The sequence below is a fragment of the Gopherus evgoodei genome, chromosome 6 (assembly GCF_007399415.2).
Source record: "Gopherus evgoodei ecotype Sinaloan lineage chromosome 6, rGopEvg1_v1.p, whole genome shotgun sequence".
Classification (NCBI taxonomy): Eukaryota; Metazoa; Chordata; order Testudines; family Testudinidae; genus Gopherus; species Gopherus evgoodei.
Genome location: NC_044327.1, coordinates 80706920 through 80733568, shown reverse-complemented (window position 1 = coordinate 80733568; position 26649 = coordinate 80706920). Strand labels below are relative to the sequence as shown.

General features: G+C 40.6%; 1 protein-coding gene across 1 annotated transcript in view; it reads left to right on the top strand.

Moving 5' to 3' along the window:
* RASA1 (RAS p21 protein activator 1) overlaps positions 1–26649 on the top strand; it is a 113921-nt gene that overhangs the window by 11249 nt on the left and 76023 nt on the right. The window contains exons 2-4 of the mRNA XM_030567981.1: positions 19970–20122; positions 25125–25260; positions 26205–26275. Coding sequence (XP_030423841.1) covers positions 19970–20122; positions 25125–25260; positions 26205–26275 — 360 coding nt within the window. The remainder of the gene's footprint in view (positions 1–19969; positions 20123–25124; positions 25261–26204; positions 26276–26649) is intronic.

Sequence of the window (26649 nt, the reverse complement as noted above, 5' to 3'; positions counted from 1 at the left end):
GTTAAATCATATGTAGAACTACAATTTTTTAAAAGGATGAGGTACAAAATGTAAAATCTTCAAATCTAAAAACAAAAATAGAGCGGTATTTGAGGATGGGAAAAGTTCAAAGAACTATGTGCAGGTTTTTGGTGAAAGAACAAACATTTACTTGATCTGAATAGTAAATAGAGAATTTGATTATGTGCGATGTAGTTTTTGTAAATATATAATTGTGAAGATAATTCATATATAATGCATAAGCCACAGCTGAATCAATTTGCCAGAGAATGGAATCTGTTGGCTATATCGGTGAGAAGCCCAGTGGTACTGACCCACAGTTTGAGAACCCCTGGTCTAGTAACAATCAGAAATTACTTAAACTTTTGTTTTGCCTTCAAATAGTATTTGAATTTTGTTTCATAATTAAATGCCCAGAAACATAAAGTTGTCCGGGCTACCTCATTCCCTTCCAAAATGTGGAGAGTGAGTAAACTTACCCTTTGTATTTTCTGGCTTTTGGGGGTTGATATACATGCCACCCCCAAGATGCAACCTTAATTCTGCCCTATTTGAGTGATGCCTCAGTCCACCAACAACACACATGCTACAACTCTACACTCTTAAAAATGCTACAGAACATTTTAGAACAGAACATGAGTTGGCAAGGGCCCCCATTCCTGGCTCACCCATAGGAAGAGGGTGCAGGGAGAGGTGTTCATTCCTGCCAGTGAGTCAGGGAACCCCCGATCCTACTTCATACATGGGGTTCAGGGGAGGGATAGCTCAGTGGTTTGAGCATTGGCTTGCTAAACCCAGGGTTGAGAGTTCAATCCTTGAGGGGGCCATTTAGGGAACTGAGGTAAAGATCTGTCTGGGGATTGGTCCTGCTTTCAGCAGCGGGTTGGACTAGATGACTTCTTGAGGTCCCTTCCAACCCTGATATTCTATTCTATTCGTCATGCCTTTTCTCTTTCCCTCACCTTTTCCCATCCTTTGGGGGGTGGGGAGAAGGACACCCATTATTCCACCAGGTACTCTTTCTTGGACCTATAAGTTAGTAATTGGCTTTATGCTCCAAAGCATGAGCATTTGTCTCATTTTGTATACAATCTCATATTTTCTATATACATTTTGAATCCCTTGCATTGTAGGATATTTAAGGAAACAACTGTACAGAAGGATACATTCCTAAACTATAACTTCAATTGCTGCTTCCCATTTAGGAAGTTTCTTAAACTCGTATAGTGTAGTTTCCCCCTTAGGGTATGGTTACACTTCCTGTAGAAAATGCATCCAGCTACAGGTCCATCAGTGGCTAAGAAGTCAAATTCCTTTCACCAGATTACAAAGAGGGGCTTAGAGTTGTTACTCTTATCTTCCCTTTTGCTCCTTGATACTTTCAGCAGCTTTTGAGACCTAGTCTACAGACAGTTAGGGATATGTGTGGTTTTTGTTTTGTTTTATAATCTACAGTAGAACCTCAGAGATGCAAACACCAGAGTTTATTAACTGGCCAGTCAACCACACACCTGATTTGGAACTGGAAATATGCAATCAGGCAGCAGCAGAGACCTCCCACGCCCCCTCCAAAAAGCCCCCCCCCCCCAAAGCCATTAATGCAATTCAGTACTGTGTTAAAAGTAAAGTACTAAACAAATGAAGAAAAAATTTCGACAAGGGGCTTGGCTACACTCACACTTTACAGCGCTGCAACTGGGGTGTGAAAAAACACCCCCCTGAGCGCTGCAAGATACAGCGCTGTAAGCGTCAGTGTAATCAGGGCAGCAGCGCTGGGAGCGCACTAAGGGATGTGGTTTACATGCAGCGCTGGGAGAGCTCTCTCCCAGCGCTGCCGCTCTGACTACACTCACACTTCAAAGCGCTGCTGCGGCAGCGCTTTGAAATTCCAAATGTAGCCATACCCAAGGTAAAGAAACTTTCTGTGCTTGTTCCATTTTACTATGCAGAAGAAAAATGGTGCTTTTAACCATCTTAATTAAAGTTTTAATGCTGTATTAAGTCAAAATTCAGTTGTAAATTTTGGAAAGAACAACCATAATGTTTTGTTCAGAACTATGAACATTTCATAATTATGAACCACCTCCATTCCTGAGGTGTTTATAAATCTGAAGTTCTACTGTATCTTTTTTTTTTTAAACTGAAAAAGTTGTTGCAGTTTTATGTCTCTCTAAAGGTGACTTAGAACTTGCTTACACTACAGGTGATGTCATTCAGGGAATGAATAAATCTCTCCTCGCAGCTTAGAGCAGCTATGTTAGAAATGCAGTTGTGCTGTTGTAAACTCTCTAGTGTAGCTTTGCCCTTACAGTAAGAGGAATAAGCTATAATGTTGTGTATAGGATAGCAATATTGATACCTCTACCTCGATATAACTCTGTCCTCAGGAGCCAAAAAATCTTATTGCGTTATAGGTGAAACCGTGTTATATTGAACTTGCTTTGATCCACTGGAGTGCGCAGCCATGCCTCCCTGGAGCGCTGCTTTACCCCGTTGTATCCGAATTTGTGTTATATCGGGGTAGAGGTGTATAAAGCACCATCAGAGCTGTATAACTGCATCTGCACTAGGGGAGGATGTGCAGCTGTAAATATATTGATATAGTTAAAGTGGTAAACTTCTTTGTGTGGTTAGGCCCCGAGAACATTAGATATCCTAATACCTTCAGTTCAGTTTTGGGGGATAAGGAATTGCATAGCTAGATCAGCTGGTAGAAAGTTGTACTTTTTCTGGTGTGGATCAGGTGTTAATTGCCTCTGTTAGCAGCTGAATCAATGAGGAAAAGTTTTCTTTTCTTCTATGGTATTGGCCTAGACTCTAGGAATTCTTGGCTAAGAAGCTGTTTTTGTCCCGAAAAGTTCAATCAGTGATCTTAAATTTGTTCTTCTAGGCCCCAACCTGTTTTTAAAAAATATTCAAAAAATTAAAGGTTGCTAGGTCTGCAGCTCATTCCCTCGGTTTTGCGCAGCCATTTTATAGGTGGAATTCATCTATAGCATCCTTGATACAGGGTTTGATATTGTTCAGGGGAGCTTCTTTTTTCTATGGCAAGAGAAGTGATTAACATTTAAATACTCACGTCCAGATTAGTGAGCCAGGGGGGCAAATTAATTCCATTCCTGTGTCCAACTCTATTAGTGTGATAAACCATCCCCAACTTTCAAGCTTGAAAATTCTTCACTACACTTAGAGTCCTGTAGATTATGGAAAAGGGCTATGTGGTGTTCACCTCAAATCTTAGTTAAATTTCTACTTCTGACTCTTCCCCATTTCTCTTTCAGAGATCTCCCACTCCCAAGAAGCTGTTGGGGGCGGGGCGGGGAAAGGAAGTGCATCCCTTCTAATTCTGGGGTGGCATTTGAACTGGAGACTTTCTGTGACTAGAGGTTTTTATGTCTGATACTTTCTGCTTCCAGAAAAAAAGGATCTTAATTGAAGGACAAGCCCCAGGGTGTGAATCTACAGCTCACTAGCTTGCTGCAAACTAACTGGCCATGTGGATCCTGCTACCATGCATTAAAGGTTCTGTAGTGCGCATTGATGTACTCAACCAGCACACTATGAAACTTTTAATTTGCAGTAGCAGTCAACACCACCAGTTAATATGCTTTAGAGTCACACCATGAGTTGCCATACAGAAAGCCTCTATGTGGATAGGTCCTAATTCTCTAGTTAGAAGGTTCAAATTACTGAACAGAAGGAATGTTTGCATGATATTCTTAGGAAATATAATCACATATCCTGGACTCATTTGGAACTCTCTTCCTCTTTTGATATGCCTACTTCAGCCTTTCAGGATGAGGACACAGGCAGTTACTCAGGTTCAAGCTGGGCAGCAGTTATTGCCAGGTCAAGTATGTTCATGTAGTGACTACTCATCTTTTACAAAGTAACCATTTAGATAGCCTGTCTAGAAGATTACAAGTACAAAAACTGTGTTAAAGGTTGCAAAGTCAAGCACTCTGTATGCATTATGGTTAAGGCTATGATTTAGTCATGGATATTTTTAATAAAAGTCATGGACAAGTCACGGGTAGTAAACAAAAATTCACAGCCTGTGACCTGTCCATGATATTTACTATATACCCCTGACTAAAACTTGGGGTCGGAGGAGGGTGAATCGGGGGGGGGCCCTGGGGGTGTCACCGGTGCTGGGGTGGAGTAGGGGGGCTGGGGCAGGGTCATAGAATCGTAGAATATCAGGGTTGGAAGGGACCTCAGGAGATCATTTAGTCCAACCCCTGCTCAAAGCAGGACCAATCTCCTACCCGTCTCTTGGGAAGTGACGACCCCAACTGCCTCTGTTTCACCCCAAGCCCCGGTTCTGCCACTCCCATTGGCTGAGAACCGCAGCAGCCAATGGGAGCTGCGGGAGCGGTGCCTGCAGGCAGAGGCAGCATGTTGAGGTAGGAACTGAGGGAGGGAAGTTTCTGTCACCCTTTTGTGGAGCCCCCTCCTAAAGTAAACACCACCCTGCACCCCAGCCTTAAGCCTCCCCCATACCCAGACTCTCCTGATGAGCCTTACCCCCCCACACTGAGAACCCCCCATGAGTCCCTGGACCTGGACTACACCAACGAGCCACCCTCACCTGGATTCCCACCCCACCAAGCTCCATCCAGTTCCACCTCATCCCCACGCCTCCAGCATCTTGGCCCCCACTGAGTCCCCCACACCCAGACCCCCATGCTGAGTGCTGTTCCCCCCCCCCACTGAACCTCAACCACCTTCACCTGAAACCCACTGCAGAGTCCCATTGCTCTTGCACCCAAAAACTCCCAACAAGTCCTGTGCATCCAGATCCCCTACTGAGGTACCTGCACCCAGATTGTCCCCACACAGAATCTTCTGAACCCACCCCTGGATCCCCCCACTCTAAGCCTCTCCACACTTAGATCCTGCCTGCCTGCCTGCCTGCACCTGGCATGGAGGGGCAGGGCCCTGGGGTATTTCTGAGGCAAGCCTTGTCCTTGCTCTGTATCAGGGTTGGATTCAGCCTCAGTGCTGAGTCCGTGTCCCAGGGGAAGCTGCAGAGTGATCTCCCACCTCTGTGCAGCCAGTGGCCTGTGCTCCACAATGCTATGCTGGAGCCTCCACATATATTTTACAAATAAAATGTGCAGAATTTTAAAATATTGTGTGCAGATTTTTTTTTTTTTTTTTTTTTCATATAACGTCCTCAGGAGAAGACCCAAGACTGCCCCAGCTGTGACCGGTGCGCCTGATCCAGGGGCTGCTCAGGTGGCGCCTGATCCAGGTGTATCAGCCACTGCAGAAGTCACAGATGTCGTGGAAAGTCATGGAATCCGTGACCTCCGTGACAAACATGGAGCCTTAATTGTGATACATTCTTGAATTACATGATCACGTACTCTTTTTTTTGTTTTTTTTTCACAAGACCACTCCCTCATTCATGGTATGGATAGTGTTCATTGAATGAGCAACTATATAGACTCATAGACCAGAAGGGACCAATATGATCATCTAGTCTGACCTCCTGCACAAGGCAGGCCACAGAACCCTGTTCAATATTTTGTTTTATTTTCACTGTTCAGTGTGTGGGACCCATGCTTGCTTCATGCACACCATTGGAAACTTGCTCTGAAAACAGAATTATTAATTTCCTCATAAGCTTTTCTATTGAGGTCATCATAATTGTATCTGAGTGCCGCGCAAACAGTAGTGGATTATTTTCACAACTCCACCAAGTCCCCTCCACCCCCCTGCTCAGCTCCGAATCCCAGTAGCATTCTCTTTACTGCTGCATCACCTAATCTGTTTCTCTGTCTCTCTCCCACCCCCCAACACTGGCTGTTACTTCCTGTGCATTCAAGTCAGATGGCTTCCTCTACACTACTTAGACACTAGCTAGGGGAGAATTGTCTATCCTGTGCTTTCATTCTTCCTTCTCTCAGCTCTGCTTGTACAGTGGCCCACAGCAATAATTGTAGGGAAAGTCCCACTCAGCCCCTGCATCCCTGGGATGGAGCGTTCCCAGTGCAGTCAGAGTCTTCCCTACTGAACTTTATTAAGTCTCTACTAAGCACATGCAAACTGCAGGGGGGGTTTTACAGCCAAATTTGGGTGGTTTTTGCACAGAACAGAAAAAGGACATCCCTGGCGTAAAGTAACCTCCGCCCCCCAACAAGTGTCAGGCTCTTGCTCCATAGCATAGAGGTGTCATGTATTTGCCAGGGGTGGTCCACCAAGGGCACTCACTTCTGCTTTCTTCTTCCTAACCAGTGGCTCACTGCCTCCTGCCAGGGATTTCAAGGTTGCAAGTTCATCCTTATTAAATCCAGAACCAGAACAGAACCTGGGCAGATGAGAAATTTCTCTATACAACTCAGGCCTTTGTTGATTTGTTATTACGCCAATGCCAAGATCAGACAATAACTCTCTCCTCAGGGTGTAGCTTCAAAAGACTGGGTTTTTGCTTAACGAGAGTTGGGGAATTTGCATTAATAGCTCCCTAAATGGATTTCCTGGGGAATTTCTAACACTTAGGGTGTGTCTAGACTGCAATGTGAGCTTGGACTGAAACTCAGTCTCAAGCCCAGCCCCTGCTTCCATCTATGCAGAAATCTATCTGACTCAAGTCAGTAAGCCTGCTGGACTCGGGTCATAGACCTGGCAAGGGGAGTGGATCTGATCCTAAGTCCCTATGGGACTCTAAGCACTCAGGTCTACTGTGCATCATGTTGCAGTATGGACACAGAGCCCCAGACCAGTGTCCTGACAATCTGCCAATGCTGTCCCATAATCCCAGTGTATCAATCCTTTCCATCCCAAGACTACATGGTCTCTAATATCTCCCCACCCTCCGTTTTTCACGTGACTCCCAAGAAACAGAAGCACTTCAAGTGCAACTGCTTGGCATTCAACCCTTCCATTTTACTCTGAGCTGCAAGCTCAAGAGTAAAATTTTACTCTTCTGTATTAGCTATGGCCACCAACAAGAAGTCCTTTACCAAGATCGCTGCTACCAAGTCATGAGACCACAGTCCGTTCTGGTAAGTCTCTGGTGTGACAAGAAGTTTGAATTCAGTAAGAGTATCAGAAATAATCATGTGTTCCAAGAAATAGCAGACAAATTGGTAGTGTTGGGGATTCAATGGACTGGTGACCAGTGCAGGGACATAAGCATCTGAAGAGCGACTACTGGAAAGCCAGGCTTGAGATCCACACCTCTGGGAACTCTCTGTCATCCTGCCTCTTTTACAAATACTTTGGTTTGGAGCTGGGTACTGTGACAAGTCCCCAGTTGTTCACAATAACTTAGTCAGCTGGGATGGCTACCTTCAGACCCCCAAATCTAGTATAGGATTGAAGGGGAGTCAACAGGCACCAGATCACACTAGCAAAGTGACTCTGGTGCTCACACCGATCCTGAGGAGGCTTTTCTGCCGAAGCAGCTGCAGCATATTCTTAGAGGAGCTGTTTGGCCCCTGGAGGAGCAGCCTGCCGTGGAACTGGCAGAAGAAACAAGAGTCAGAAATAGCTGGTAAGTGTTTTGGGTCCATGTTGTTAATATATGAAAGGTAGAGATTGCTGGTTTATGACCCAATCCCATTTTTGTTGTAGCAGTGTGTATCTACTAATTGTGGAATGCATGCTAGTACTTTGGTGTCGCCTACCCGTAATGCCACTTGGGGAGGTGGATTACCTATGCTGATGGGAGAATCTCTCCTGTCGGCGTAGGTAGTGTCTATGCTGAAGCACTACAGTGGCACAGCTGCAGCGGCGCACCTGTGCTGCTATAACATTTTAAGTGTAGAAAAGTCCTCAGTTGTGTCTATGGAGCCTCTGGGAGGAACTGAAGCATTCCTCTAACACTGAAGAACTCATCCTGAATACAAAGTAAAACTGTGTTGAGATTGCACAGGCATTTTTCTCTGAGGATGCATTGAACCTTTTTTGAAATAATGAGACAGTATATACTTTGTCTGCTTTCAGGCCTCTTCACCTCAGCAGCCACACTGCACCAGGAGCATGGGATTTTGAACTGTCACAGACCAAGTGTTCAATGGTGAGCTTATGGTGGACGTCCTGGACAGAGGCAACAAACAGGTGCAGTACCAAAGGGAAAAAGATTCATGGCAAGTGGAAAGGCATTGACAGGCAGCAGAGTACAAGAAGAGACTTGCAATGCAGTTTCTGGAGCCGGAATGCCGCCTAAGGGACAAAGATGGAGCACAGCAGAAAGACCTGTTCGAGAGACTGCTTACGCTAATGGCCATGGGATTTCAGGCTCCTGCTCCACTGATACCGTGTCTTGAGTCCCCTCCATGGTACCATGTCCTGCAGACCAAGAATGCATTGGACAATACCATAGTTGCGTGGCCTGTGCAATCAGGACTGAATGCTAACTGGACAGGGCAAATGTACCCTCTGCAGCAGCACCAAGTGTGTGCTAAACGTGCTAGAAAGGGAAAGAGAATGGGGGCCAGGAGACATGCAAAAGTAGAGAATTTATTCACTTGCATTGGTTTCTCTGTTTTGCACTGTTTAATGTTTGTTATGCACTTTATTACTGGTTTTGGTGTTGGTTTATTACTGCAGTTTTGACATCATGATGGCAGCTGGCCTGCTAAACAATGCTTGAATATTGTTTTTCATAATAAGGCCATGTTCACAAATAAAGGCTTTTATTTTATTTAAAAAGTTTACTACCATCACTGCATTGCATCATATAATGTGTATTTCGAAGAGTAAAGATAAAGAAATAATAAAGCACAACTTGGAAGTTGTAGCCAAACACATTTTCTCAGTGCATCTGTTCAGATCAGTCCATAATGAAAATCCACAATTCATGTCATATGAAACACCATCCCCCCCATTGTGTAAGCAGTCATCTCATCCGCAATTACAATTTGCTAGTCTCCAGCCCACCCCCATTCATAGCGTACTGCAAGAATTCTTCATTTACTGTAAAAAGTGCTGTGCAAATCCATCTGCAAATATACTATTCTCCTTCCATTGGTTTATACAAGTCCATCATGTGGTGTACAAAGCATCACTGATTTCTGTTGCCAGTGTGCATCCTGTTCCAGCTGTGAGAGGTGCACTTTCTGGCTGAGTGTACCAGTTCAGTGGTCCCTTACTATGATAGGTGCATTCGGGAGCAAATGACTCACCTTTGGATTCACAAAGATTGTGAAGAGCACAGCAAACTACAATAATGTGGACAGCATTGATGACATTGGAATCCAAACAGTTCGGTAAACAGTGCCAACAGGATTTCAGTCTGCCAAATGTGCTTTTAGCCACTGTTCTCCACCTCCTGAATGTAATTAAATCTTCTTTTGCCAAGGCCTCAGAGGTTAGAATGTGATTTCAGAAGACAAGGCAAAAGAGATTATATGTGGTCCCCTAGATAATAGTGGGGACAATTACTCTAGGACAACGTCATTTGTTCAGAATAGTGTCCCAGGTTGTCTATGAGAGTAGGCTCCTGATAGGTGGAAAACATTGGCATTGTGAACTTTTCCAGTGCAGTCCATGTTGGTGTCCATAAATCTGCAAATATGCACAAAGACCTGCATAACTATGGAGTAGTATCCTTCGTGGTTTATGTATTCTTGCTCCTTGAAGAGGGCAAACTCTGGGCAGATGAGTTCCATCAATGGCCCTGCCACAGTTTGGAAACCCCATTCTCTTAAACCCAATAATTACTTCGGGGATATTGTTTATGCACTCCACCTTTGGGTAAATCACATACTGATTACACCAGAAACCACTTTACTCACAGTTGACTTTCCAACACCAAACTGGTTAGCAATGGACCTGTAGCAGTCTGAGGTTGCCAGCTTCCAGATGATTGTAGCAGCCTGCGTCTGGACCAACACAGCTGCCCTCATGTGAGTGTCATGATGCTGGAAGGTCAGATTAAGCTGTCCACAGAGCTCCAGAAATGTAGCTTTCTTCATGAGAATGTTCTGGAGCCACTGCTGGTCATCCCAGGTCTGCATGACAATGTGATCCCACCATTTGTGCTTATGGCCCTGCTCCAGAAGTGCTGGTCTACATGGGAGAATTAGCAGCTATACTGAGAGTTAGGAGCAGCATCAGCCAGTTCAAGTCTGCCCTGCCACATCTATGTTGTCGTCATCTTCCAACAGATGCCTTTAGTAGATCTTAAAATGCTGCCAAATATCCCTCCTGTGTGTCATGGATGCTCTTTCTGTTTCCTGAAACAGAAGTAAAAGCCCAAGCAGGACGTTCTTCAAATGGTGACTCCTCTATGTTGCTGGCTCAGTTGCCAGGAGTATGCAGACCCAAAAGATAGCTCAGAAGGATATATTGGCGGGCTATGACAACTTCCTGTAAAGTGCCGTAGGACGGACAAGTTTTCCCACAGTTCACCACAAACAAATGGCTAGAAAAGTTACACCTGGGAAGGGTGTAAGAAGCTTGGGATAGGCTGGTTTGACTTGGGTCTTTGTAGTGCGGTGTAGATGCCTGAGTGCCGGTGTAAGATCCTGGTCCAGAAATTCTAAACCTAGGGTTAATATTCAGTGTGACCATTCAAGCATAGGTTTACAAACACTAAATCTGTGAGCTTGAGTCCCGCAAACTCTGGGCTTAAATTGCAGTGTAAACATACCCGTATTATCCTCACAGTCCTTAGTTGTATGACACACATACAGTTCTGGACTTCAATAATATATAAAATTAATACAATAAAGTCTTCCAAGGATATTACCCCGCAGAGTAATTGATTCTGACAGGCAGGCAAAGGGCAGCAGTGAGAGGTGTCACACTGCAATTACACCTTTTGCCCACCAGGGGCTGGTGTGGCACCAGAAGAGCAGCTGGGTCATAGGTTGGAGCAACCAGATGTGGAGAGGAAAGGAGCAAAGGCTTCCTTCCTCACAGTGCCTTGCCCTGCCCGTGAGGCATAGGATATGGGGGTGGGGGCGTATAGAGCTGGTAACATGGGGTTGCTGGGGGAGTCACAGACTAGGGTTCAGAAGTACTAGTGAGGGGACAGACTGGGTCACAGGAACTAATGGGGTTGACAACATTGAGCTGGGGCTGAGTGGGAGTGGGGTGAAGGCACACATGGGGATGGGGGGAGGAGTGGGAGCGGCAGAGTGGGGATGCAGAAACAGAAGGGAACAGGGGCAGATGTGCCTGACAAAATGGGAGAGGCTACAGTTCAGCCAGAGTCTGCATGGGGGATGCTCCCCAACTCCATAACAACACACACACACACACACACACACACACACAATCCCTGTCCCCCCAAAACAAACAAGTAAACCCCCCTGTTTTGTACTTCTCCCATCCGCACCCAACAACCTTCCAGGTTCACTCCCAGGTTTCTTCCCAGCAATTACTTCGCTCTCCCTCAGCTCCTCCGTTACCCCTTACTCCTCCAAGCCTTTGCACTGCTTCTGAGTGGTGTGGAAAATGTTTCTTCTTTGTAGTTTGAAGGAATTATTACTCAAAGTTCTGAATTAATATGCCTAGTAAAAGCTCTATTTATCAAAAAACATTTCCTGAATCTTTTTTTGTTGTCTGTATTGTTAGACATACTTGTTGACAGATATTTTGAAAGAAATTACTAAAATGGAAACTGGCATGATTACATTGTGTTATTTTGACAAAGTATGAAGAATTTTAAAATACCGTGTATAGAATTTTTAATTTTTTTGGTGCAGAATTCCCCCAGGAGTAATAGGCAGAAAATATTTTTCCTAATCTCACTTTTGAAAATGGCTTAACTATTTTTTCTGGAATATTAAAAATCAACCTGAGGCAGACAACCAGCCTGGAAAATTTCAACCTGAATTGGTAAAGTTTTGCAAAATAAGTGACTGAAAAAGAGTCTTATAATGAAAAGTGTTGGGCATCCTTAAGAATAGGCAGCTACTGTCTTCACTGATAATTAGTATATGTAGGAGCTTAAACCTCTGAATAGGGTTTCCAGGTCTCCTGTTTAGGCATCTGAGATTAAAGGTAGACAACACCAACTATATTCTAAAATTGCCACACTCTCTCGGCTGCTGACCCCAAGCTCTTTCAGGAGCGGAAGAGTCCTTAAGTTCCTCTTTAGCGTGTTCCTTTTTAGCGCTCTATAGCCACCTCCTTGGGGATTATTACTGCTTGTTAGTCTTCTTCAACAATAAATCAGCGAGGGAGAAATGTAGGTTCTTTTCCCCTGCAGTAACAAGTTCGTCAAATATGTTGGCTTTTGAATGAGCACTGACCTCTCCTCCTCATCCTTCTGAGTCTTTTGTTGAGGATGGTAAGAAGGGTTAAGATTTTTATTAATCTGGTTTGAATCGTTCAGATTCATAGTTCATATACGCACACCCTCAAATGCTTTAAATAATACACTGGTTCACTCAGCTGTTACGTTGTGGATTGGGAGAGCTAATACATTGGAGGAATGCCAGTAAATGGAGAGTATTCTTCCGTTTTTAAACTGCTGGATCCTGCTGTCCTAAAGATATGAAATACAAATTTTAAGTATCAGAGGGATAGCCATGTTAATCTATATCCACAAAAACAACGAGGAGTCCAGTGCCACCTTAAAGACTAACAGATTTATTTGTGCATAAGTTTTCGTGGGTAAAAAACCATCAGATGCATCTGAAGAAATGTTTTTTTTTTGCCCACACAGATTATTAAAATCTTTTATTCCACATACTCTAGGATAAGAGAGAAAAGTTAGGTTGTATTGTTTTTGTTCTTATTTGCATGTTAGTTTAATCTCTCTTGCTTCATTATCCTCTATATTTTGTGTCTATAAATTGGAATAAGTTTTCATGATTTCTCCTGGATGGAGATGCTGTATGCTTTAGAAGAATGAAAATGTCCAGGAGTAGGCCAAGAACTAATAGTCATGTGACTGACTATTTCAAGTGAGCTGATGTGCCAGAGCAAGTCAGTGAATTTATCAAACAAAGATAGACTGGATTGAAATTTACTTTGAGAGTCCATGTTTGCACATAAGTATAGAGCAGAACTTTTAGAAAATCGTATTTGGTTATACACCTCTATCCCAATGTGACACTGTCCTCTGGAGCCAAAAAATCTTACTGTGTTATAGGTGAAACCGCATTATATCGAACTTGTTTTGATCCACGGGAGTGCGCTGCCCCCCCCCACCCCCCGGAGCACTGCTTTACCACGTTATATCTGAATTTGTGTTATATCGGGTTGCGTTATATCAGGGTAGAGGTGTGCTACGTGATAGCTTGTAATACGTATTAGAAACATAAGGTGAGCACAAATGTTTAAAGGCACAGTTAAGGTTCAGAAATCAGGTTTGATTAAAAATAAACTTTTTAGAACTTAATATGCACAGAAGAGTTCATATATTTTTTAGTGAGACAGCTTTTTATGGGATAGAAATACCCGAACGGGAAGTTTAAATATAAACACTACTATATTGTGATAGATCATGAAAATAACTCAATTTTAATTGTCCAAGCTAATAATAGATCATAAATAGCAAAATAGTTTAAGATGTTGACTGAAAAGAATATTTTAAAATGTTTTGATCTAAATTTTAAAAAGAGTACTAGTAAAAAGTTGTTTAAGTAAGAAATAAAGAAATTACATTCCTTAGATTTGGCATGGAGACTACCTAAGGAGACAATAGTAATTTTCAGATTGTATGCATGTCTCTAAACAATGGAAGCTGAAAAGCAAGACGTAAACAGAATGTATCAAATAACCTCAGAAAACTTGCCTTTTATCCAAACAAATATCCTATAGAAAATGGAAATCCCAGTCCTTAAATCCAATTTAAAAAAGTATAAAATGTCAGGCAATATGTAAGAGAGAAATTAAAAGGGCTCAAATGAAATTTGAAAAGCAAATTGCCAAAGATGTAAACTTATTTATCAGAAACAGGAAGTTTGAGAGAATCAGTGGAACTGACTAACGGGAACAAGTAAGCCTAACGAATATTTTGATGGGGCGGTGGTCTCACTCTTCCTGAAACAGGGATCATGGTTCAGCTGAAACTTGGTATACTTGAGATCCTTATTTATCATATGGCTCTGTTTTGCTTCTAATGGAACTGAGATTATGGGATGCCCCGAGAAATTGTGGGTACGAAACTGAGAGAAGACACACTATGTTGTAAACCTCTGACAGCTAGGGAGCAATGTCCAGGGTTCCTTGGTATAGAAGTTACAAGCGCTAGTGCTGTGGTCTCTCCACTCTCCTTTGAAGTTTTGCAGCTTCAACAGAGGCTTCAACAGAGGCTCCTCTTCTCTGAGGATTGCTGACTGGTCCAGTTAACAACAAGCTTCCCCCGCACCAGATCTGTTTTGCTAGAGTAGGTACGTAGAGATGGACCTATTGGGCCTTTCTGCTTTCACTCCACTGTCTCCACTTCCATATACCTCAAACATCTCCATTTCCACCATATCCCCATAAAACCCTTTCTATACCCCCTGAAGCCCTCATATACTTGCTTCATTAAAACCCTTACTTGGTTCGTTTATGGATATTCCATAAAGAAAAAATGTTGTATAAAAAGAATTAAGGTTGGTTAACTTTACACCCTCAAGGAAAACGCTAAAAAGAAAAGAAATATGAAGTATAGGACACTGCTCAGCTGTACCCTAATAACCACACCCCAAGTGTCCACAGACAATGACAAACTTCACATGGTCATAAAGAACTTCCTTCTAGTTGTATGTAGGGCATTTATCTCACGTATAGTACAATACGCAAAACCTTAACCACAACCTCAAATTTCTCCTGTAAATATATAAAATGGCATGTGCTTAGCTTGCATATGCATCGACTGAATATTTGCTGAAGCTGTATTCAGCTTTTGTGTTATTGTGAGGGAGATTAAATGAAGTCAGATTAATAGGGAGCAAATTTAAAACTGATAAATGGAAATATTTTCTCTCACAACACATAATTAGCCTGGGGAACTCTGATGAACGTGAGACTGAAAAAAAGTTGTCAGAATTAAAAAATAGATTGATAAAATATGGATCGTAAGTTACAAGAACAAGTACTTTTGAAAAAAGTGTGTAAATCTTCAGGCATAAGAGTTTAAGGAATTGTCTCAATAATGGGAGTTAGTAAGAAATTTTATCTCTTTAGGCATGTTATTCCATAACTTTCTGTTGCAGGGTTTCTTTTACCTGTCTGCAAAGCATCTGATAATGGCCACTGTCAGAGACAGGATACTGGCCAGATAGACCATTGTTGTGATTCAGTATGGCAATTCCTATGTTACTATGTTCCCTTGAATTAAAACATGACATGGCAGGAGTGGAGAATTGCACATCCAACTGTAGTATCATAAATAGACTAACACCTATAGTACTACATGAAATAAATTAATCATAGAAGCAGCAGCATCTCCTTTACCATTATGAAAGTCAATGGAAATTGATATAACACAGAGTAGGATTGAAATGACCTGTTTTTTATAAGCACAGAAATTGGGTTTATAGCTACAATCAGATAAGCCTTTTTTTACCTACAGAACCTGTTTCTTTTAGAAGCGAACCTTGCAATGGTTATCCATCTGTTTGTCTCAGTAAGATTAGATTTTCTGCAATTCACTCTATGTAGGGCTATGTCTTAAATTTATTCAAAAACTGCAGGTGATGTAGTCAGGGGACCAGTTGTTAAGCAGTGTTTCTTTTTATAAATGTATTAAACCCATGCTGTATAATCTGCTTTGGCTGCCTAGTGGTTTTAAAGATGTTGATTTTGTTCTATAGGGTTTTAAATGGCTGGGATCTACCCAGCTAAGAGACCTCTCTTTGTGACATACTATCATAGCTGAGGTTAGCAGTGGTGCCTGTGTTCAAGTCTCTCTGGGATGGCTCGCTGGATGTTCTTGATTAAGGCTCTTGGGCCTTTGGAATTTGCTTGCTCCAGAACAGTCTGAGCGTGTTAATCTGCAGGGTATGTTGTAAGACTTTTCTACGTTGCCTATGAGTAAATGATGTTGGATTGTCAGTGTGGGATTCTGGGAATTTTATGGGAATGTTCATTAATTTCTATTATATTTTTATTACACTGTGCTTGATTTTGGAGAACTGACAGGTTTTTTTAATGTATTTTTGAAAGCTTGCCAAGGGTGCCTGGAGAATCAGATGGATGGTTTTTAATAGTTTGTAAAAATCCAAATAAAATTATTTTTTGCCTTTTGATACCCCTGCCACAGAATCTGTATCCATTTTATAGTTCTTATCAGAGATGTGAGTTTTCGTCTTTACTTTTACAAGTGACGTGGTTTTAGACTGGTCATCATTTTGAATAGGCAAGACTAAGCTGATTCTTGCGAGTACCTTTTTCAATGAAAAAGAAAGTCTATATAATAATGAAAATTGCTATTGTCTTTGTTAGGGGAATGCTTGATGTACCTTTAGCTGTTCATCTGATGTGCTTGAAAAAGATTCTGAACATATGTAACACTTGTAACTCAATTATCTCTTACTGTTTTATAATACTGACTGGTTTGGAGAGACAATACAGTGCACCGTATACTAGTATATTTCTTCACCAAAGACGCACATTGAAAGACAAGAGGAGGTTGATATTTAAAATTTAAGACTGATTTATGAAAAACTTTGAATATAATTCTTCTGCATGTCCTTTCTTAATGGGGCAGTGCTATCTAGTGTTAAAAATGTACTTTCTCTGGAAAAAGAATGCAGCTATTTCCTGAAAAGCATTTTGCTTACTGTAATGATATCTTCAGTGTGTATCCTGTTTTCTAAAGATGTGTGCTATCTGCAGCGGTTTCCTGAGGATATTCACTTGAACTGTTTTCTGCCATCACTACTGAATACTGATGATATACTATTGCCATGGACTCTGTTGTTATACTATAAGTTTTTAGTTAAATAAAACCGATGTCAGAGCGTATTTTCATCACTATTCAGGAACAACAATTTAATGCAAGAATACATACTAACCTGAAAATACAGGCTTATTTGTTAGCTGATAGTAACTCAAATACAGAAAAGAGATGTTCTTGTAGCTTTGATTGAATTTAACTGCTGGCGTAAGAAATTAAATTAAATGCACCATATTTTCAGTTCTGAGGTAAATTGTGATAAAGTATTTATTTAAGTCACTTACACTCACCTGGTAATAAATGTAATAAAATATAGTTATGTGGGAGAGAACAAGTATATCCTGTTCAGAGTTAGAGGAAATAATCTAGAATATGCCAAAAGTAGTGGTATCCCTAATGTGGAGGACAAAATCTTTCCATTTTGTTCAAAACTTGAGATACTTGAGTATGTTTTTATAGAACTGTAAAATAGAAGGTTGATGTTACATATTTATAATTCTGAAAAACTTGATCTCTTATGGAGAAGCTGCTATTGTTTTGTTTTCTTCTTCTTTATTAGTAGAGCCATTTACTAGAAGAGTTAACTATGTCAGGTGTATTATTTCAAGTGGGGAATAAACTGGAGTAGATAAACTCTTATTCTGCTCTCTGCCAAATTTAACTAATAAATGAGGAAAGAGAAATAAAACTTTTGCACTTGTACAGCACATTTAATTTAAAGATATCAGTGTTTTACAAATATCTATCTCAATAGCAATTGTATGCATTCTACAGACTAATAAACCGAGATACAGGTGTGGAATAGCTTACCCTAGGTAAGTCTTTCATTCACAATTGTCAGCAGAGCTCATGATTCCTAACTGAGTCCTTCAGTGCAGTTTCTGAAAATTTTCCAAAACAGAAATGATATAGAAACAACATTGTTGTTAAAGGATTTCATTTTTTCATAAGTCAGCAAGTCTCTTTTATAAAAGATTGTTAGGGGAAATCTCCTTTTATAATTTAAAACTGCCATTGTAATGTACAGATCTTCCTCTCGCTGCTCATCCAGTCTTCTCACTTAGTGCGTTTCCTTCTTTTCCACAGTGACAGCACCAACAACCCTTTTGTTCACTTCAGTCACTTTATATCAGGGGTGGGCAAACTTTCTGGCCTGAGGGTCACATCTGGGTATGAAAATTTTGTATGGCGGGCCATGAATGCTCACAAAATTGCGATTGGGTGTGGGAGGGAGTGAGGACTGTGGAGTGGGGCTGGAGATGAGAGGTTTGAGATGCAGGAGGGGGATCAGGGCTGGGGCAAGGGGTATGGGTGCAATCACTCCCCCCACCCACACAAAACTTTTGTCTTTTAGAGATGTTAAAACTACAACCCCCGAAAGACAAAAGTTTTGCCGACAACAAGCATCGATGTGAACTGTGCTTTTGTTGGCAGGAGTGCTCTTCTGCTGGCAAAGCAAATGCTGCTCGTTGGAGGTGTAGCTGGCTACACTGCGCAGCATGGCTATGGCAACATAGCCATGTCACTAAAAGCTGCATAGTGTAGACATAGCCTCAGATCTCACTTCTCTTCCCTTATCTTCATCTCATTTCCAGCCTTCCTTTTGGTTAGCTGCCAGTCCTCCTGAGCTCTGATCCGGTCTGTTCCCTCTATATACTGCATAGGGTGGCACTGTTGGAGGGAAACCTGTCCAATTTTTTTCTGTGGCCCGGGGAAACCCTAGTTGAGATATCTGCTCCCTGTAACGACAACTGCTCTGCTTCTCCTCAGTGCCTCTTCCTATACTACCAGCCTTCCTGGTTGCCTTTCTACATTTTATGGAGCACTGTCTCCCAAACCGCTTTCACTGAGTCCCTCTTTGCTTTACACTCTCCACTCCTGGAGTTCTTTTCCACTTCCCTCCCCCTCCCAGTTACTAAACCGTACTATGCCCTTTCTGTCTCCCAGCATACCAGGCTCTAGTCACCAGTCTTTGTCATATGACCCTACTTATTTATTCTGTCTGGGAAGGTGCGCTAGGTCTGGCATGAGTTCATCTGTGCCCCAACGATTTTACAGCGCCAGCTTACACTGTGACAAGGCCTGAAGTGATTTATTTAATTTAATTTTGTATGCCTGTTTGTCACTTACTTTAGGAGTATCAGGAATTTTATGGTCTTCCCTGGTTTTGCTGGCAGACCTTTCTAAGTGTGTCATAGTATGTATATTATTTGAATGAGCAGGAATATTTAGAACAAAAGCTTCCATTTTCCAAAATGATTGCCATTGATATTAAATAGGAATTAACAAAAATAGTCTTAAGCACTCCAATTATAAAATCCCTTCCCATTTCAGTTGTTCAGTTTTCACCCTTGTGATATGATCAGTTCACTAATTTTTCAGCCATCATAGTCTTCTGAGACACCTACAGTTTTGATTATGTTAATAAGTCAGATTTTTTTTTTTAAAAGGCCTGATTTTTTTTTAACATAACAAAGTCCAAAAGGGGCACAATTCCTTTATTTCCTTGTAGATAACCTTTATCTGGAAGGAAGGAAAAAGTTAGTTGACTCACATTTTCAGAAATAGGATACACTGAGAATTACATTCCTATACTGCTGCTCTTAGTGGCAAAACACCAAAATCACAGCTCTAAGGAAGCAGTGTCCTCATTGTTACACCTTCCTTGGATTTCAAGCATTATAAAAGAGAGGGACCTGAATCAAAATGTCAGATTCTGGCTACCTTTTTTTCCTTTCTCCCTCTTGCTTTGCATCTTATGCCTCTTTCAAATTTTGAACTACATTAGAGAGTTTTTAAGAGGGAACTTTCAATGGGGTCTGAGATTGCGTGGATTTGGGAAATCAGTGAATTAACCACACTGAAAAGATAGTTCTGAAATACAACAATCCACTTAAATGCAGATTGATGCATTACATCATCATTTCAGAAAGAGCTAAGCTAGTAACCAATGTTAAATTTCTGTAGTGATAGACAGAACTAAGGGCTTTCATAAACAATGATTTCAACAAAAAACTTCCATCAGAGTTGGATATGTCAGAGTTCAATTGTTTTATGTTTAATGTGTTATAGTAAAGCTCTTGCAGTACCCCAGATGTTCTTCTTGTGACCATACTTTGGAACCGATCGTTTTATTTTATAGTCACCTGTTGATTTCACACTATTTTTCAGGTGGTATCATGGAAAACTTGACAGAACAATTGCAGAAGAACGTCTTCGGCAAGCCGGAAAACCTGGTAGTTACCTTATTCGAGAGAGTGATAGGAGGCCAGGGTCATTTGTGCTTTCATTTCTTAGCAAAACAAATGTTGTCAATCATTTTAGGTGAGTACCTATTGTTATATTTGAAAATGTGATAGCTGCTATAGATATAGATATAGATATAGATATAGATATAGATATAGATATAGATATAGATATAGATATAGATATAGATATAGATATAGAAGTCCTTATAGCACATACAAATAAATTTAAATGTTTGCATTACAATCGATCTTAACTAGCAGTTAAGGTGGTTCTGAATATATATACCTGTCATGAGTATATTTTGGTGTTCATTTGCTTGCATTCCATTAATTGTTTTAAAATAAGTATACTACTTTAAAATACTTTTTACCTTAATCAACTTTTTCAGCACCCAGAGCAGAACACAGAAGCATCAGGAAATAAATGGAGCTGCAAAATGGAAAAATGTACTATCACACAGTTTACATCTTGAATTGTAGCGAATAGGCTTATGAGGCAGCGTTAGGGAGCGTTATTTGTTAATCAGGCACTGAAAATGAATTGTTCTGAATGTGTTCCCTGACGGTCATTGCAGTTAATATTAAATATTTAATATTCTTAGTGTACCAACATAAATTAATGTTATCTTTTGTTTTAAGAGAAAAATGGAGAGGGGAAAAAAGTAAGGAATCTGTTGTGTCTAATGGTTTCTGGGTTTGATGGAAATAGCATTTGATGCATGTTGGAATGGATTGCACTTGATATTAGTAGTTCTTTGACAATTGTCCCAAGTTATGGCTAGGATTACAGTTTTAAGGAATGTATTTGTTCTTGTTAGTATGAATGAGACTGCTGTTTGTAAACTTGAATGTTGGCCCATGTATAGTGTGCCAATGGAATAACATTGTTCAGGCGCCACAAAATAGAACTGCTGGTATCTTGGAAGCTGAATCTCTTCAGGCTAACAGCTAATGGGAAAGCAGTTCCCCAGCAGACTGTTTGAACAGGACACAGCTTGAACTCTAGAAAGTAGTAACTGATTGGGAGTATTCTAATCTGTCAAGCCTGTATCAGACCACAGCATGGATCTAAGGCCTTCAGGAAGGACAGGTTTCAGATGTTCTTCAGATTCATGAAATCTAGGTTAGGCAGAACAGATGAACAAGCAATCCATGGGATCTTTAATCTATAGTACATCTTTCCCATTCATCACTCCCCTAATCCACACCCTGGGCCATGGTGACAGAGTTCTCCAGAAGATTTCTGTGTGTGAGGACCCTTCATCCTTATAGCTTCTGAGTACGTGAGGAAGCTGTGGTTTCCAGAATTAATGAATTTGTCTGTTGCCAGTGTGAGTAAGCTCTTGGTGGTAGAGGACTTCCTGAGGCAAGGCGCGCTGTTCTTCTAAGATCGGACATTTAACTAATTAATTACATTTAACAAACTTTTGATCCTGTCATTGTCTGGAGAACTGAAGCAAGGTCTATCAGTCAAGACACTATTGGCATGCTAAACCCCAGAAATCTGTCCGCCTCATAAGTGTATTTTGGAGATTTGGAGAACTTTCTCTTCCTGATGTGTAAGACTGGGATCATAATTCTACAGTCTTCTATTCTGGTAATTCCTTCAATCCAGTGTAGTGTTGGATTGAGGCCCACCATCATCACAAAGTTCAATCTTTGGCTGTTGAAGCCTTGCAGAGACTGGACTATCCTTCTTTACTTGGAGTTTAAAATTTTATGTTTGTTAAAAGGTCACCTCTATCAAAAGCCAACGTCTGATAGACATAGATGTTGTCAGAAGACTTGTTTTGATCTGTTGTTCGAGGAACAGTTTAATAGGTATGTATGTAGACTAATATAAAAAATCCTTAAGCAGGAAAATTTCCCAATAAACCATATTTGAAGTGCAAGGCCACAGGCAAAGAAAATAGTAGAAGTTAAGAAACAGAAAAGCAGCAGAGTCAAGAATCAGTGTGCGATTGTGAGGGAGAGGAGGTTTAACCTAAAAATTAGAAACAAATTTCCCCCAAATTGTTCACTTGATTTCTAGAATGATCATTAGCTTTGAAAAAAGAATGAGCATGGCAAGTTGTTCTTAGTCTTCAGGTGTTGAAATATTATCTTCTCAGATTCCAATATCTGATTGTGTAAACAAACAGAAAAAGATTTGATCAGTCTGATTCTTACACCCGCATTATCATACAAATAGTACTGACTAAGAATAATCAATCTATCTCAGTACTGATATCTGATTTTTGTATAGCTGGAAACTTCAACTGAATTGATACCAGCAATTATGCAATCATAGTCAATTGTTTGGGATGTCTGCTTTTATTGATATTGCGCTTGCTGGCTTGATTAAATCTTTCTGTGTGCAATTGACCATTAAATTAAGTATAAGGAAAATGTGTTAAAATATCATTGTTTTTATTTAAATCCACAGATACAGGAAGTTCAGAATCAGAATTAAGGTTGTCACGCTTAACTTTCTCTGGTATAGCAATCTAAGTGTGTGTGGTACTTAAAATATTACACAAATGTAAGTAGATAAACCACAGCACAGGAAAAGAAGGCTTTTGCCTCCACTCTAAGTCTGTCACGTTATTAGAGGATTAAGTGAAACTTTGGTATAGCACATTTAAAATTTAATTAACTTTTAGGTAATATGAGTTAATTAACTGTGCTTATTGTTTTAAATATTAAAATAAACAACCGTATCAGAATTTTACTGTTTCCTATATTTTACTGTTTCCTATATTTTATTTTATTTTTCTCAACTTAAAACATTTCTATTCATTTCTGTACATTTATTTTTGTCATCACATCTGTTAGCATGTTTCCAAATAAATCAAAAGTCAAGCAAGAGGGAAAAATTGTTAATATTTTGACAGTTTTAAAGCATACTTGACATTCACAGTAAATCTAATTTAAGGGTATGTCTACACTTGCAAGTTTTTTTGCCAAAAGTTATACCACTTTTATTAAAGTGCTTTAATTAAAAGAACTGTTGTGTGTCCACTGTAGCTCCTTGTGTCGTTGGAACACATCCACACTAGCAGCTCTTGCAGTGACGAGAGAGCAGAGCACTGTGGTAGCTCTATGTAGCTGGCTGCAGAGTGCTTCGGGAAGGGTTTGCAATGCCTCATTGGACAGGTACAACATCACATGATGCAGGTTTCTCAATTCCATTGTCAGCTGCTTTTCAGCTATACTGTGTGTGGCGAGAGTGTGAGACAGCGAGCGTGTGAGAGGAAACCAGACAGTGTGTGTTTGGGGGAGTAAGTGTGTTGGCTTGCTATCTCATAAATTCAGACAGCTGCAGGAAGCAGCCAGTCCTGAGACAGGGAGACCCTAACTCCCTGGTTCTACACAGCACATATCCATCCCTGCCTGCCTGCGAGTGTTCATACTGTGGGAGACAGAGCATTCCACATTGTGTCCTGGAGCAGACCAGCACAACACGCCCTGGCTGTCAGAACAGAGCTTTGACAGGGGAAGGGGAGCATGCCTACAGGGCTGCCGAGTTCAAAACAATGAGCAGAGCGGTCACTGAGGGAGGCATTGTGGGACACCTCTGGAGGTCAATTACAGCAATAAAAGCAATTAAGGCATTTACACTGGCACTGCAGCGTTAAAGCCTCCTTGCAAAAAGCCTTATGACACTGATTGGGGTGGTTCTATTACAATGCCTCAACTGAGGAGTTTTTGGCGCAATAAGTGGCTTGTCAGTGTAGACGTCAGTGCAAAAAGCTGACTTTTAGCACAAAAACTTTCAGTGTAGACCAGGCGTAAATAATTAAAAATGAGGTATCAGTGCTCTGCAGGTGTATGATCAACAGTTAAAGCTTTCACGTTAATGAAATATTTTGATACCTTTGTCAAAATTAGGACTTTGTTGTAAACCTAGTGCAATTCTAAGTTTTCATTTCTAGGAAAAGCACCTATTAGATCATCTGAATTAGCTGTATTATTTAAACTTGCTCTTAAAAACACACATTCTAGGACAGTGTTTTGTCTCTTTTAGTTTTAAATGTTCAGAGTAATGGAGCTTTCTACTTTGCTTAGTAACTTAATATTTTTCATAGTCAGAAAACCCTTCTCGACGTTCATCTTACATTTTTTTGGTTTCATCCCTTTACTCCTAGCTTATTACCTCCTTGTTTTGACCCTAAGCAAGCCATCGTTTTCCTTTTTTTCAAGCTTCAAGTGTTTTGTAAACTATTATGCCTCTGCTCTGTCAATCCTGCTTAGAAGTTACTTTGTCTCTATCTCTCTATCTCTCTATCTATCTAGTGACAGACCCAAGCCAGTGGGGTTCAGGAGTCTGGTAGAGGGCAAATATATTGGTCACTAGATGAGTAGTTTTCTGTTCCTTGAGTGATCAGAACAGGGCTGCACTAGAGTAATCAGGAACCTGCTAGAACAAATTAGGTGGACAGGCTGATTAGAACACTGCAGCCAATCGAGGCAGGCTAATCGGGGCACCTGAGTTTAAAAAGGAGCTCACTTCAGTTTGTGGGGTATGTGAGGAGCTGGGAGCAAGAGGCGCAAGGAGCTGAGAGTGAGAGGGTGTGCTGCTGAGGACTAAGGAGTAGAAGTGTTATCAGTCACCAGGAGGAAGGTCCTGTGGTGAGAATAAAGAAGGTGTTTGGAGGAGGCCATGGGGAAGTAGGGCCAGGGTGTTGTAGCTGTCATGCAGCTGTTACAGGATGCACTGTAGACAGCTGCAATCCACAGGGCCCTTGGCTGGAACCTGGAGTGGAAGGCAGGCCCGTGTTCCCCCCAAACCTCTCAACTCCTGATCAGATACAGGAGGAGTGACTCAGACTGTGGGTTCCACCAGAGGGGAAGATCACTAAGGTGTGCAAATCTGCCAATAAGCACAGGACCCACCAAGGTAGAGGAGGAACTTGTCACTATATATATATATAGTGAAAAATGCATTTTGTTAGGTGTATGCTTTGAAAATAGTTGCTTTCAAAAGCAAATACTCTGAAAAATCAATACTGTAGCTTCCCTACATTTCTATAAGTTATCCATGCACATTTATGGAGATAAATATCCTTTTTTATTAACTTTAGTGTTCTTCCGAGCAGGATTATTGCCATGTGTGGAGATTATTACATTGGTGGACGACGATCTTCTTCGCTTTCAGACCTAATAGGTTATTACAGTCACGTGTCTTGTTTGCTTAAAGGAGAAAAGTTGCTTTTCCCTGTAGCACCTCCTGAGGCAAGTAATAACTTTCTCACAGTAACATGTTTTTTTCTTTATTATTTTCTTTTTAATAAAACCACTGTTTGGTCGATATTTGCCATTTTAGAGTGTGACAGGAAAAATATAGCAAGCTTCTTCTAGTTTTATAATCACATTTCCCCTTCACAGCAAAAATGTAAGGATTTATACATTATATCGATTCATTTTTGCTGGTGACAATGCCAAATATTACGTATCTTATCATTGTAATTAAAAAATACAATAAAACTTTTAGGTATTCATGTATTATGGAGATATCCAAACACTATAGTGATGAGTATGGTATGAAACCAAGATAGTCCAAGAAGAAATTATAAGAAAACATACAGTTTACGGAGGTAAGAATGGTTAAAGAAGTAGAAAGAGACACCATTAGAATGAACTATATTAATATGAAATATGGATAAAATAGAATGGCAACATTTTAGAGTATCCAGTCTACAGCTAAAGAATTGAGCTGTCCTGAAAATTGAGCACCTTTGCAGTCTCTCAGAAGTAGGGCACTCAAAATCACTTTGATGATCTTGCCTGGCTAAAAACCTCTCTAAAAGCACAACTTAGGTGGAGAGCCCAGTGCTGTAAGCAGAGGATATAATCTAAACTTATTTATTTTCTGGGGTTTACCCTTATTGGTAAATTTATACAATAAAAACATAAATGGCAATTTGTACTAATTAAAATGTCACAATTCTAACATACAGTATTTCGAACATTCCAGGGCGAGAATCAAATTGGAAATCTCCTGAACAAATGCTTAACATCACCTGTGTCTAACTCTGATCAGTCTTGAGCTGTTATAATTTAAATGTTAGGGGTATTTACTGAGTATTGTGAGTTCTGTACCTCAAACTAGCAATAATGTTATGGAAATTCTACTTAAGGAGAGCAAAATTAAACTTTTTTCCCCTCCTAAATTGTAGCCAGTGGAAGACAGAAGGAGAGTTCGAGCCATTCTGCCATACACTAAAGTGCCAGACACAGATGAAATAAGGTATGTCTTATTAAAGGATCAGAAGAAGTTAAGATATTCTGGAGCATTTTTCAGTACTAATGAGTACAAATCATTTTGTTTACATTTGTCTGCCCACTCCTAAATGTCAAAATCAGATTTCTTAAGGGCTCATTTATCAGTTGTAGAAGTAGCAGCATTCTGTTTTGTGTGCATATGTATTAATGTTTACCAAATAAACATGTTAATTATAAGGGGAGCGATTAGTTTGTTTTAGCTCTCTGTTGTCAGTCTCACTGTAACTTTCTGAAACTTTCAAATTACACTTTTAATTTCTCTATACTTGGTCTTCATCCAAAGGGGGGGGTGCATTATTTTTTTTAAATATAAAATTGAGCAAGAACAATTAATCGCTT